The sequence below is a fragment of the Equus caballus genome, chromosome 31, assembly GCF_041296265.1.
Source record: "Equus caballus isolate H_3958 breed thoroughbred chromosome 31, TB-T2T, whole genome shotgun sequence".
In the NCBI taxonomy this organism is placed as follows: domain Eukaryota; kingdom Metazoa; phylum Chordata; class Mammalia; order Perissodactyla; family Equidae; genus Equus; species Equus caballus.
The window spans coordinates 16,104,465-16,116,791 of NC_091714.1; the positions used below are offsets into that span (position 1 = coordinate 16,104,465).

The 12,327-nt window shown below is 42.0% G+C and overlaps 1 protein-coding gene across 3 annotated transcripts in view; it reads right to left on the reverse strand.

The window, feature by feature from the left end:
• Window positions 1–12,327, reverse strand: part of MTHFD1L (methylenetetrahydrofolate dehydrogenase (NADP+ dependent) 1 like) — a 191,436-nt gene that overhangs the window by 122,456 nt on the left and 56,653 nt on the right. For all 3 annotated transcript variants that reach the window (XM_023633058.2, XM_023633056.2, XM_070256470.1), the window contains exons 14-17: window positions 11,136–11,243; window positions 10,165–10,239; window positions 8,854–8,956; window positions 2,883–2,959 (exon numbers count right to left, since the gene is read on the reverse strand). In XM_023633058.2, the coding sequence (XP_023488826.1) occupies window positions 2,883–2,959; window positions 8,854–8,956; window positions 10,165–10,239; window positions 11,136–11,243 (363 nt within the window). The remainder of the gene's footprint in view (window positions 1–2,882; window positions 2,960–8,853; window positions 8,957–10,164; window positions 10,240–11,135; window positions 11,244–12,327) is intronic.

Here is a 12,327-nt window from a genome sequence, read left to right on the forward strand (position 1 = left end):
ACTGTAAAAACTCTCTATTTCCTTGGACCCTAACATTTAACATTAATTTATTCATGTTCTGATAAGCTCACAGGTAAATAAGACTTCACTGTGGTTTTAATTTGCACTTTTATGATTACTTGTTGGCATTCTATTTTTGCTTTTTTAAATTGTCTTTTACTTATTCTCTTTATTTATTTAGCAAATATTTCTTGAACACCTACTACTTAGCATGTAACAAAGTTCTCAGGACTGAAAATCCAGCAGTGAACAAAACAAAAACCTCTGCCCCCATAAAACACATTTTAGTGTGGGAGGCAGAGAATCAACGAGGGGAGCAAGGACAGCAGGGAAAAAAGGAGTTTGGGGACAGATGCAGTTTTAAAGGTGACCAGTGAAGGCGTACTGAGAGCAATATCTGAGTATTAATTTGTGGAAGTTCCTTTTGTGTTTGGCACCTTAAGCCTTTTTTATATAGATAGCAAATATCCCCTCTCAGTCTGTTACTAGTCTTTTCACATTTTTGTATGTGTCAATTTTTCATACTGAAGATTTAAATTTTTACTATCTGATCTTTACAGTTTCTGTATTTTATGTCAGTGCCAGTTCATATCTACAGCAACTACTACCGAGTTTGACTTATTCCTGCTTATTTTTTTCTATTCAGCATGTTTTATTGTTGCCGCTGCCATTTTACGCTTTCTGCTTAAGGATTCCGTGTTGACAATCCTTTTCCTTCAGAACTCCAAACCAATTGTCCCTGTGTCACCTCGCATTTGGTGCCATCAGTGAGAAACCCGACGCCAACCTGCGTCTTCCTCCTTTGTCACTAATCAGGACTGTTCTCTCTCTGGCAGCTTTTTGGAATTTTTTTCTTTTTTCCCTTAGTTTTCCAAATTTTCAACATGATGTGTCTGGGTCTATGTCTTTCTTCATTCATCCTGCTCACCACTTATTAAGAGTCTCTAATATGAGAATTCATCTTTTCCGTCAAATAAACAAATTCTCTTTTTATTATTTCCTTGAAAACATTCTTCCCTCATCCTCTGTCACTTCCATCTGTAACTATTATAAGCATATGGGAACTTCTTGACGCGTGCCCTGTATCTCCTCACTTTTTGTACTTTCTACGGCTTTCCTTTTGGTGGTGTGTGCTGGAGAACTCTGGGCCTGGACTTCCCTCTCTAAATCACTTCGGCCTACTTTCTTATTCAGTCCACTAGCTGGATTTTTATTTTGACATCATTGCTTTATTTCCAAAATTTTAAGCGATTTCTTTTTTGCAACAGCCAGTTCCCACTCCTTGTATGATGGCTCTCTTAATCCTCCGAGAATACTGATGGCAGTTTTTTGTTTTTTTTTTTTTTTTGAGGAAGATTAGCCCTCAGCTAACATCTGCTGCCAACCCTCCACGTTTTGCTGAGGAAGGCTGGCCCTGAGCTAACATCCGTGCCCATCTTCCTCTACTTTATATCCTTTATACCTGTCTGTGGACCCGATTTCCGATGACCCGGGCCTCTCTCCAGAGATGAGGTAGGATAGCACACAGGACATGCCGCTGCCTGGCCTCCAGTCCTGTAGCCACTCACAGGGCCACCGGGGTCCTGAGGGCGCTCTCTGTGCAAGTGAGAAAAGGCTGCCCTTTCCTTAATAAAGCATCACAATATTCTGCTTCTCTTTGTACCAGACGCTTCTCACTACCAGACAGGAAACAGAGTACACAAGGAAATCTGTGTCTGTGATGTGAGGGGCGTCCCCAGGGCTGGGCGGCATATGCTAGGCACTGGCCTCAGGACCACACTGAGGCCCCAAGCTGCCAGCTCAGCACCCGTGTCACAGGAAGCCCGTCCATCTGCTTCTTGAGAGCTGTCCCCAGTCACTCCCCCTGAGGGTGTGCCAACCCTCTCCTGTTTCTGAGTAAGATATCTATCACTCTGAATTTACAGAACCCCTAAAACATTCCCACTACATTCTGGGCTGTGCTTTTCTCCAGTGATCCAACTCCATCCTCCTATCTTTCGGAACCTTCCCAAAATTACATGGTGATGAGTCTGGTTTTCTAGCACAGATATGGATTAATTGTTTGAAATCCGTTTATATGCACAAGTTCCAGGATTTGGAGGAGGAGGAAGGGCGCACGGGCTTAGCCTGTCCTCTCAATTCAATCCTCATACTCACTTTTTAATTAAAAATATTTCAAAAGGTCCAAAAGTCTATTTGGTACGAGGACTGAATATCAGAGTAAAAGTGATTCTTTCTTCACTAATAAAAACTTCACAATGTAAAGCCCATAATCTAAAACTGTCTGAAAACCTAAAGTTTATTATAAAAAAAATGATTTAGAGGCTTGCTGTACCTGGCAGAAAAATCATCGAATTTATATTGCCTAAGCGCCACTGCCCCACACGGGAGACCTATTGAAATGAAGGCAAACAGCATAATTTATCTTCCACATTTTCTGCATTTCAGTAATAAGACATTATCCTTAAAAGCTCCTCAGGCTATTAAGCCAAATAACTAGGTGTTTGTTCTTTGGTTTAAGGAATTTGAGTAATGTGTCTGAGATTTTCATTTTTCAGCTGTTATGAGGATATAGTACTAAATGGTGGGTGTGCAATAAAATATGTAAGAATTTATATTCAAGAGACATGCTGAGTGGTTCTTCCCAGGAACACGACTCAAATGACACAGGAAAAGGATCGTAATATAATACGGGAGCCTTTCTGCCTCCTGACCCTCTCCCAGTCCTGCCGAAGGACTGGAAACACCCTGAAATGGTGGGAGACCCACTGGCCACTGCAGGTGAAGGAATGAGAAGAGAGAAGCAGAGAGCCAGCTTCTGGGCCAGTGTAAATCCAGGAGAGTTAGGACAGAGCCACTCCTGCGAAGAGAATGCCACCTACCTGCCGGGAATAGCCCTTCTCTGTGTTTGCCTGCCCGATGGTTATTTTTCGTAGAAATCGGTCATTTGTATCCAATACTGAAAGAGAAGAGAAGAGATTATTCAATCAATGAACACACACTAGTGGCCCAGTGTGTGTCTGTGCCAGGGAAGCAGTGGAGAGCCCGAGACAAGGTCTGGCTTGCCTGGAGCTGACAGTCCAGAGGGTGGACACAAGGAGGGATCAAAAAAACGAGAAAATATCAGCCATTGATAAAAGCCTGAAAAAAAAAAAAGGGAGGTGATATGATAGAGCATGTCAGGGTGGGGGTGGAGTGCCATTTTTGACTAGGCAGTAAGGAAAAGCACTTCCGAAGTGGTGAGTTTTTACACTGAAACCTGAGTCACAGGAAGAAGCCAACTGGAGCCGGCCCAGTGGTGTGGTGGTGAAGTTCGTGCATTCCACTTCAGTGGCCCGGGGTTTGCAGGTTCGGATCCCGGGAATGGACCTAGCACAGCTCATCAAGCCATGCTGTGGCAGCACCCCATATAAAATAGAAAAGGATTGACACAGATGTTAGCTCAGGGCCAATTCCTCACAACAAAAGAGAAGAAGCCAAGTGAGTTTCTCAAAAGGTTAAACATTGAACGATCAGATGATCCAGGAATTCCACTCCTAGGTATACATTGGATAGAAGTCAAAGCAGGGACTCAAACAGATACTTGCACACCATGTTTGAAGAAGCATTATTCACAAGAGCCACAAGGGGACACAACCAATTGTCCATCAACAGATGAATGGCTCAACAAAATGTGGTATATCTGTACAATGTAATATTATACAGCCAAAAAAGAGAGTGAATTTTTGAGAAATGCTACAACATGAATGGATGTTGAAAATATCATGCATAGGGGCCAGCCCCGTGGCTGAGTGGGTAAGTTTGTGTGCTCCACTTTGACGGCCCAGGGTTTCACCAGGTTCAGATCCTGGGTGTGGACATGGCGCCGCTCATCAGGCCATGCTGGGGAGGTGCCCCACACAGCAGAACCAGAAGGACCTACACCTAGAATATACAAGTATGTACTGGGAGGCTTTGGGGAGAAGAAGGAAAAGAGATTGACAACAGATCTTAGCTCAGGTGCCAATCTTAAGAAAAAAAATACAAAAAAAGAAAATATGATGCATAGTAAAATAAGCCAGATACAGAAGGACAAATACTATATGATCCCACTTGTCTGAGGTTCCTAGAATAGGAAAATTCATAGAGACAAGTAGAACAGTGGTTACTAGGGGCTGAGAGAAGACAGCGAGTTACTGTTTCATGAGTGCAAAGTTTTTGCTGGGGATGAGGAAAAGGTTTTGGGTATAGACAGTGAGGATGGTATAAGTGCCGTTAAGTCCTGTGAATGTATTTAATGCCGCGGATTACACACTTACAAATGGTTAAAATGATGTTATGTATATCCTACCACAATAAAAAACAAAATAAATCAAGCAGTATGGGGAGGGGCGAAGAAGGCAATCATGATTCGAGCAGGCATCAATTATCTTTACTTTTTTGTCGGTTTGTTTGAATTGCCCTGATTTGCATTTTGTTTGTGAAAACTAGATTTGGCTTAGTGAAAACTAAATTTACAACTCCAGGAAACAAAGCCAGAAGGACAGAGAGTTCATTAATAATTTATACGGCTTCAAATAACAAGCTGCCCACACTGACGACTTAGATCCAATTTACTAAACATTTAACAGGGCACTGACAAATTATGTATTTGAGGACTACATCATGTATTTGGGGACTAAAAGCATCTGCAGGATGAAAAATGTTAACCTTTTCTTTCACACACAAAGCACCCACAGACCTGCCTCGCTGGCCACCTCTGTTGTTCCCTGACTCAGCGGCTGCTGGTCATTTCCTCTACAGACGATATGTCCTCTCTCACACACACACTCAGACACGCTAATACTCACGCAGACACTCAAGCAACACTCATCAAACACATACAAACCTTCTTTATGATCTTAAGATACAAGGACAGTACATACAGAGAAAGGAATCTTCTCAGCGTTATCACTAGCTAGTACTTAGTCCCAAGACCTACGGTGCAGAGTCATATAAAGTAAAAATATTTCCTATTCTCATGTGTAGGATACACAATGTTGGTACAAGATCGATGGGATCGTCTTACTGGAAATTCAGCTGTTTTCTATTTAGCAAAGAGAACACAAACAAGGCAAAAAAAAAAGTTGGCAAAATCAACTCCAACAGCAGCATCAAGAGCACAGCTGTGCATTCACCCCAGCCCCGGCGGAGCAGGCGTCTCTCACACACGCGCTTCTGATGCACGGAGAGAGAGACGAGCCAATGTCAGCGATACGGAAGAGAAGAACCATGCCGACTGAATTCGGACACACACGGAACAAAGATCCCAGGAAGTTACCCTTCGTGAGTGATACATCATTCGCAGCCTCTCAGTGCCAGAACCAAAATGGAACGAGAAACATATTTATTCATTCCGGGAACGCTTATTGAGGGCCCACCTTGTGCCAGGGCCCATGCTAGCTGTACAGGGATCCAAAGAGAACAAGACAGGAGTCTCTGATGTAAGGTGCTCACTGGCCAAGGGCAGGTACGGAGAGCACAGCAAGTGTTTGGGGGGAGATGTCTGATTTTTCATTCTTTGCTCTAGACGGTCCCTTGAGTACTGCAGTGTGGACTACGTCTTGAGGACCATGCAGAGGGTGCCTAACGGCTTATTCCATCACCATCACCGGCTCAGGGTCTGGGCAGCACAAGGTGCTCCAGTGGCGGCAGGCCCACTATGCTGGCTTCAGCAGAAGAACTGCACTGATTCCCTGCGAGGCTGCCATTTTCGGAACCGAGAACCTGATGTCAGTTCACTGCGGGTGACTGAGGCTTGGGGCCCTCAGTCTAATGGCCTGTGAGCCCCGGGGGTTCTGATGCTCAGGGAGGGAGGAGCTCACGCTCCTCTGGGAACAACAAAAAGGATGGCTGTCTGCTGTTGCTTCTGCTTATGTTAAGTATTTCTGGAACAGTCTCCAGGCTCCCAGTTCCACTCTGTCACCAAAGCCTTTAAGCTTCTGAGATGAGGCATAGAATGGAACAACCATCAGATTTCTCACACAGGCTGAAACGAATAAATATGGGACATCCTTATGGTCTGAGAAGAGTTCCCAGCCCCACAAGGTCCCTCAGTGTCCCTCTTTAGTTATCAAATCATCTAAGTATCTGATCTCATCATAGGCTTATATATTTCTAGCTTATATTGCCTTAAAAAAAAACCTCTACTATGAAATGACCTCAATTCATTTGATGGAGTCTTATTTCTTATATTAATTCATGGGAATAAGAGCCAAACTGCTTATGAAACATCATTCCAAACTCCTCTGACCCAGGTGGCTTGTCTGGAGCAATAATATTTTCTTCACTTTCATGCCCTAAACAATAATATGATTCTAGTGTTTATCTGGAATAATTTTTAAATTGTCACTTCCATTAAAATTGATGCACAACCACAGTACGCTTCAGTCCCTTCCTTCTGCACATCACCCCCAGGTGTAAGGGATCACATAGTCTCTCTTCCAAGACCCACTGCAAGAGCCATGGCCCATTTCTGATGGCTGCCTTGGCTGGAGCCACAATGCAGACGTGGAAGAAGCCCCATGTGGGTCAAAATTTCTCTTTTAGCATATTCACACACCAGGTTTAGATACACTAATTTCCACCGGCATGATTTTTCTTTCATAAGTAAACCTCCAAAAAAGTTTAAAAGAGTTAATACAAACTCACAAATGCCTTGAAAAAGTTGACTATGCATTTTGGAAATAATCGTGTTATAATAAATCCTCCAGTTATTAAAAAAAAAACCAAAACATGGGGGCTGGCCCAGTGGTGTAGCGGTTAAGTTTGCACGCTTCACTCTGGTGACCCAGGGTTTGCAGGTTTGGATCCTGGGCACGGAAGTACACACTGCTCGTAAAGCCATGCTGTGGTGATGTCCCTCACAGAAGAGGAAGACTGGTACAAGATGGGTTAGCTCAGATTGGCAATGGATGTTAGCTCAGGGCCAATCTTCCTCACCCCAAAAAATAAAAAAATAAAAAATGACGTTAGTTTGTTCAGTAACAGAGGCGTGCTTAAGTTAGTTGTAGTTCATCCACAAAGGAACATTCTAGAGCCATTTAAAATTACTATCACAACAAAGAGCTAACAAAGTGGAACACGCATATTATGATGTAAGTGAAACTAGGAGGATATAATTATAATTGTAATTACACACAAAACACAGATGCACACAAAAACTATGAATAGTAGTTTTATTAGTATAGTAAATATAGTATTCTTTTAGACATTTCCAAAGCCTTTACAGTGTTATTGCTTTCATAATTAAAAAAAAAAATCTTTAGAAGATTCCAAAGAGATTTTCCTTTCCTTTAGGAGTTTGGGAGACAGACACACACAGAAAAACCACATCACACAACTTTACCACAATGGCGTCTACGATCATTTAGGGGCTGCTTTAGCGTCTGGAAAGGACTCTCGTGTTTTAGGAGGGCCACCCAAGGGGGCGGCTGCTGTCATTAGTCCATCTTAAAGAGGAGGGAAACCGAGTAAGTTGTTCAGCCAAAGCTGCACAGTTCACAATGGTAGAGGCAGGATTGGGCCTCCAGCCTTGGTCTCTCCACCTCACTGAATTCTTAATGAACTGGCTGAATGGATGCCCAGGAAGGAGGCTTCAGGAAAGGTTGGACCTGAGCTGTGTCTGGGAGGGCCAAGCCAGGGAGACGGGGTGGGGACGGCTGAACAAGGGCGGGGAGAAGGACCAAGGTGGGCCTGTCTGACTGGAAAGGAGACAGAGAGCACAGGGATATGCAGCAAGACGGGGGTCCTGCAGGCAGGCCATGTCATGGCGATTTTCCCACACGGTATGGGAGGGTTTTCCCACACAGCGTGGAAGCTTCTGAACCAGAAAGTGACAGGACAACATCCCTACAATCTGAGTCTACTGAACTGGGGGATGGAAATGGAAACCTATTCAAAGGCAATTGCAATAAATCAGGCATCTGATCAGAATGTTCTGGAAGTAGGCAGAAATGGGGAACGTGGTGGGTAAGTCTGAGAACAATACAGAGAGAATCAGGGATATGCATCACTAACCCTCTGTAGCACCTTAGGTTTTATCAAGTTCAAGGGCTATTACCACATCCCCGTAAGATTCGTTATCATCTCCATTTCCTTCTCCAAGAGACCAAGGCCCAAAACATGTATGTGACTCGCTCGGGGTCACGCAGTAAGTCAGTGGCAGGGCAGAGACACACAACAAGGCTCCTGATTCCACGTTTAGTGCTTTTCCCACTGTCCCGCCCTTGGCGAGAGCAGTGTGGGAGAAGGAGGGGAGACACTGATAAGAGGGGCGCAGGGAGGTGAGGATGGAGATAGTGGGAGTCCCTCCATGCTGCATTCGAAGCGTTAGAGGATATTCTAGTAGCGGCTGGAAGCATGTCCTAGACTCGGAGAAAAAATTCAGCACAGAAAATAGAAATGTAAGAGCTGCTTAAAGTTAACGGTAAAGAAATAAAGGAAGAAATTAGGAGGGTGGGTAGAGAGGGCAGTGGGACAAACAAGGGGAGAGACAGACATTTAAATTTCTTCTTTTTAAAACAAAGACAAGAGGCCAGAGAAGAAAGAGACAGAGGAGAGAAGTAATTTTCCTTGCCAATCTAAATGAGTGGGAGTGGATGCGACCGAGCCCAGACAGAGCAGTCGGTTTGAGAAGGGTGCAGCCTTTTCTCCCCAAAAGGAGGCCAGGATGAGAGAAGAGGAGGTAAAATGATAGTGACTGAAATAAATGGAGGGATTATGAAACACAAGCTGGGAAGAGAATGGGAAGAGGTAAAATCGTGCCTTTGTGAAATTGATTCGAGAGCTTCAGCTGGAAATCATCACGCTCCCGAGCTGGCCGTCAGCACCTACCTCTCTGCCACGTGACAGTGGAGGGGTCGATGTCAAGCCGGGCGAACTTCCTCATTTCCTCTTCTGTCAGCGTGTTGGGATCTGTCTTATTTATTCCCAGTCTCTAAGGATGCAGAAGAAAAAACGCGATCGGTCTTGGGAGGAAGAGAAAGCAAAATGGAACTAAAATGATTTCTCTTCTCTTATTTTGTCCATGACTAGTAAAGCCTTCTTACAAACTGAACTTTGAGTAAGTTGTTGGTTAGGCCAACTCATAAATGCGAGTCCAAATATCTCCTAAGTGGAAGACATGATATTTGTAATATACCCTTAAAATGACAGATCTGAAGATGTAGTGTGGTTGACAGTACACAAAAAACACTGTTTGCTGTTGTCTGTGTCGGCCTGAGGCCCTGGGAGCCGCTCTCCGTGGTCGCCATGCGCTGTGCTCAGAAGGGACATTGCTGTCCATATAAAGGATGCTCCAGCTCGTTAGTTCTTCTTTTCAAATACAAATACCAGTCATTCAAGGAAAGTTTATGTCTGTGTTTTCAAAATAAGTTATTTGTAATTCACTGAGGAAAAAAACATTAAAACTTGTAATGCATCTATTTCTATAAAGGAAACATTCTAAAAAAGTGGCTTTTAGTAAAGAAGTATAAGAAAAGAATCTGGAAAACAGAAACTATACATGTTGTTGCTGAAGATAGTCTACTGTGCATTATTTTCAAGAAACTCAACTTCTAAGAAGCAAGGGGGTGAATTTTTAAAACCAATCATTACCAACCAGTGGCTGTACATTATACCAGTACAGTTGTGTTTTAGTCTCTGGAAAAGAGCCAGGGGAAATCAATGTGACTAGTAGGACAAGCAGCAACTGGCACTAAGAAATAATATGCACAAGAATGAAGATCACTTCCACGGGTATCTTAGTATCTTGCTGCAGCAGAAGCTGAGTAGACGAATTTTCATAGGCTATATCTTATTTCCTAGATAAGAAATTTCACGAAAGAGCACTCTTTGAAATTCTCATTTGTTAGCTGTGTGTTAGGGCCTCTAGATGAGCAAAGGAGCCCTCTCATTTTATGGATGGAGAACAGACACCTAAAAAGGTGAACTGATGTGTTCCTGAGCTCTTTGGTGCAGGATCTGGTGTCAGGCTTCTAGTTCTGCGCTTTCTTGGCTATCTTGTTCCGTTTCTTTAGAGCTTAAGACCCAAAAGAGTGTCTGAAAACCCAAATCAAATCAAGCTCAAAATCTCCAGCTCTGACGATTTTTCTGATTTGTTTCTGGGACATGTTCTTTTTAAAGAAACACTGACTGGAAACTTACCTTCAGCCGAGCAAGTTGAATTTTTGAAAATTCTCGGACACCATTCACTGAAGGAACCAGTCGATTATACAGGGCCTAAAAACACAAAACAAAAATAAAACCCCACACAAGTTTAAGGGCCAACCATGAACTCGGACAATTCATAGGATATGACAAAGTTCATTACATTTATGACGAAACTGTTTAGCTAACAGACCCTATTAAAATTCTTGGCTTATATGAACAACGCAGACTTAAGTTCTGTCGTTTTAATAAATCTGACCAAATCTGACATAATGCACATTGCAAAGAGTGTGCATACATATATATTTCTTGAGCTACAGCCTTATAACTTTCAAATTAATATTAATCTGTGTTTGGCTTCAAAAACTCAGGAGGGAGTTACTTTAATTACTTACTTCAGTTACTTTAATTGGAGGTAGTCAGGACCCCTGTAAAACGTGCCAGAAAGTCTCACTTTTATCCATGTCCTATGTCTATGAGGAATTAGCACCCGGTACCGTCCCCTTCAGGTGTGCGATTTACATCTCAGACTGTTTGCACCTGAAGCCCAACAAGGGGGTCTGACCTCTTTAACAACCCATCTCGGAGAGCTGCAGGTAACACCACAGTCTAAACAGACACCTCTCCAATCCCCTTAGTACAGACAGAGATTGGACCTATGGGCAGAACCAAGGGCACTGGTCTACCACCACCTTCAAACCTAAAGACTCATCTCAAAGAATATTTGGCTTGAAAAGTACAGCTAACGTAATTCACCTAATAGCCTGGCGGTGGTCATACACTCATTTGAGAATCTGACCGAAGTATGGATCCTCTCCCCAAGAAATACGGACATGTACAAAATTCACAACATTTTGAATAAAATTTCAGAGAGTTTACAGACTCCAGAAGTTTCTCCATGAACTCCTTAAGAATCCAGGAATCCCAGGATAAGATGGCCAAAATGGCCAACAAGGAGCCTTTCTCACCTTATCTGTTTGAGTGTTTTCATGCAAAATCCTTGTGTCGATAGCAGCGGCTAGCAAGTTATTGGCAGCGGTGATGGCATGGATGTCCCCAGTCAAGTGAAGGTTGAACTAGAAAGGACATGAAAATATGTTTCTACTTGTTTCAAACAACCATGGCAGTATTCAAGGACTTTCTGAATAAATAAAATATGCTAACTATATATCCTTATAATAAGCTGAGTCCATAAAACAGCCTAAATTAGCACATCAATGTCAAGGTCTCCCACTTGACAGCAGAGCACTCGAGCAAATCTGTCATCAGAAATTCTTCCATTCTCAAGTTAAGGGTAAAATAATCTGATGGACTTAATATTGGTTTTCTTATTTCATTGACTTTTATGTATTCTTATATGATTTAGAAAATAATATTGTGTCAAATATACTTTGGAATGAGGCAGGGAATAACATAAACAGTAATAGAATAATATATGACAGAAAGTCTGAGAAATACAAAAAATATATCACCCTCATAACTCTATTAATTCTGCTATTTTCCTTCTAGTCTTATGTGCGCACATTATTATTTGTAGAATCAGCCATACTTATAATTTGGTACTTTCTTTTTTAAAGAACTCATTCTTATGTAATAATCTTGCTTATGGATATTACAGTTTATCGGAACTGTATAATTGAGTAGATAGACCAAAATTTTTCAGTCTCCCACGCCTGGACTGCTTTCACATTTTCATTTTTGCAAAAAAGGTTATAATTATAAAGAATAGATGCAAATAGCTTTTTTAAAAAATTAGTTGCTAAAAAGCAATATATTTCCAGCAGTGTGGTTACTGGATTAAGGCGCTTGATAATATCACCAAATTGCTTTCTGAATGGGTTGAAGTGCCATCTGCAAAACAGGAGATCAGTTACTTCAGAAACAAAGTAAACTCTGGACTAAAATAGAAGTTAATCGAATAGTTGAAAAAGTGGTGTTCTGTTTTAAGATGCATTTCTTTAATTTCTTGGAAGGTTAAACATTTATATTTTCTTGTTAAAATTTTATTTTATAACTTATAACATACATGATCACTAGAAAAGATGAAAAATTACATACGAATATATATTTTATAACATATACTTGTAATTTTAAATAGTGAGACCATAATACCATAATACCTTTGACCTTAGCTTTTACACCTAGTGTAATATTACTAGC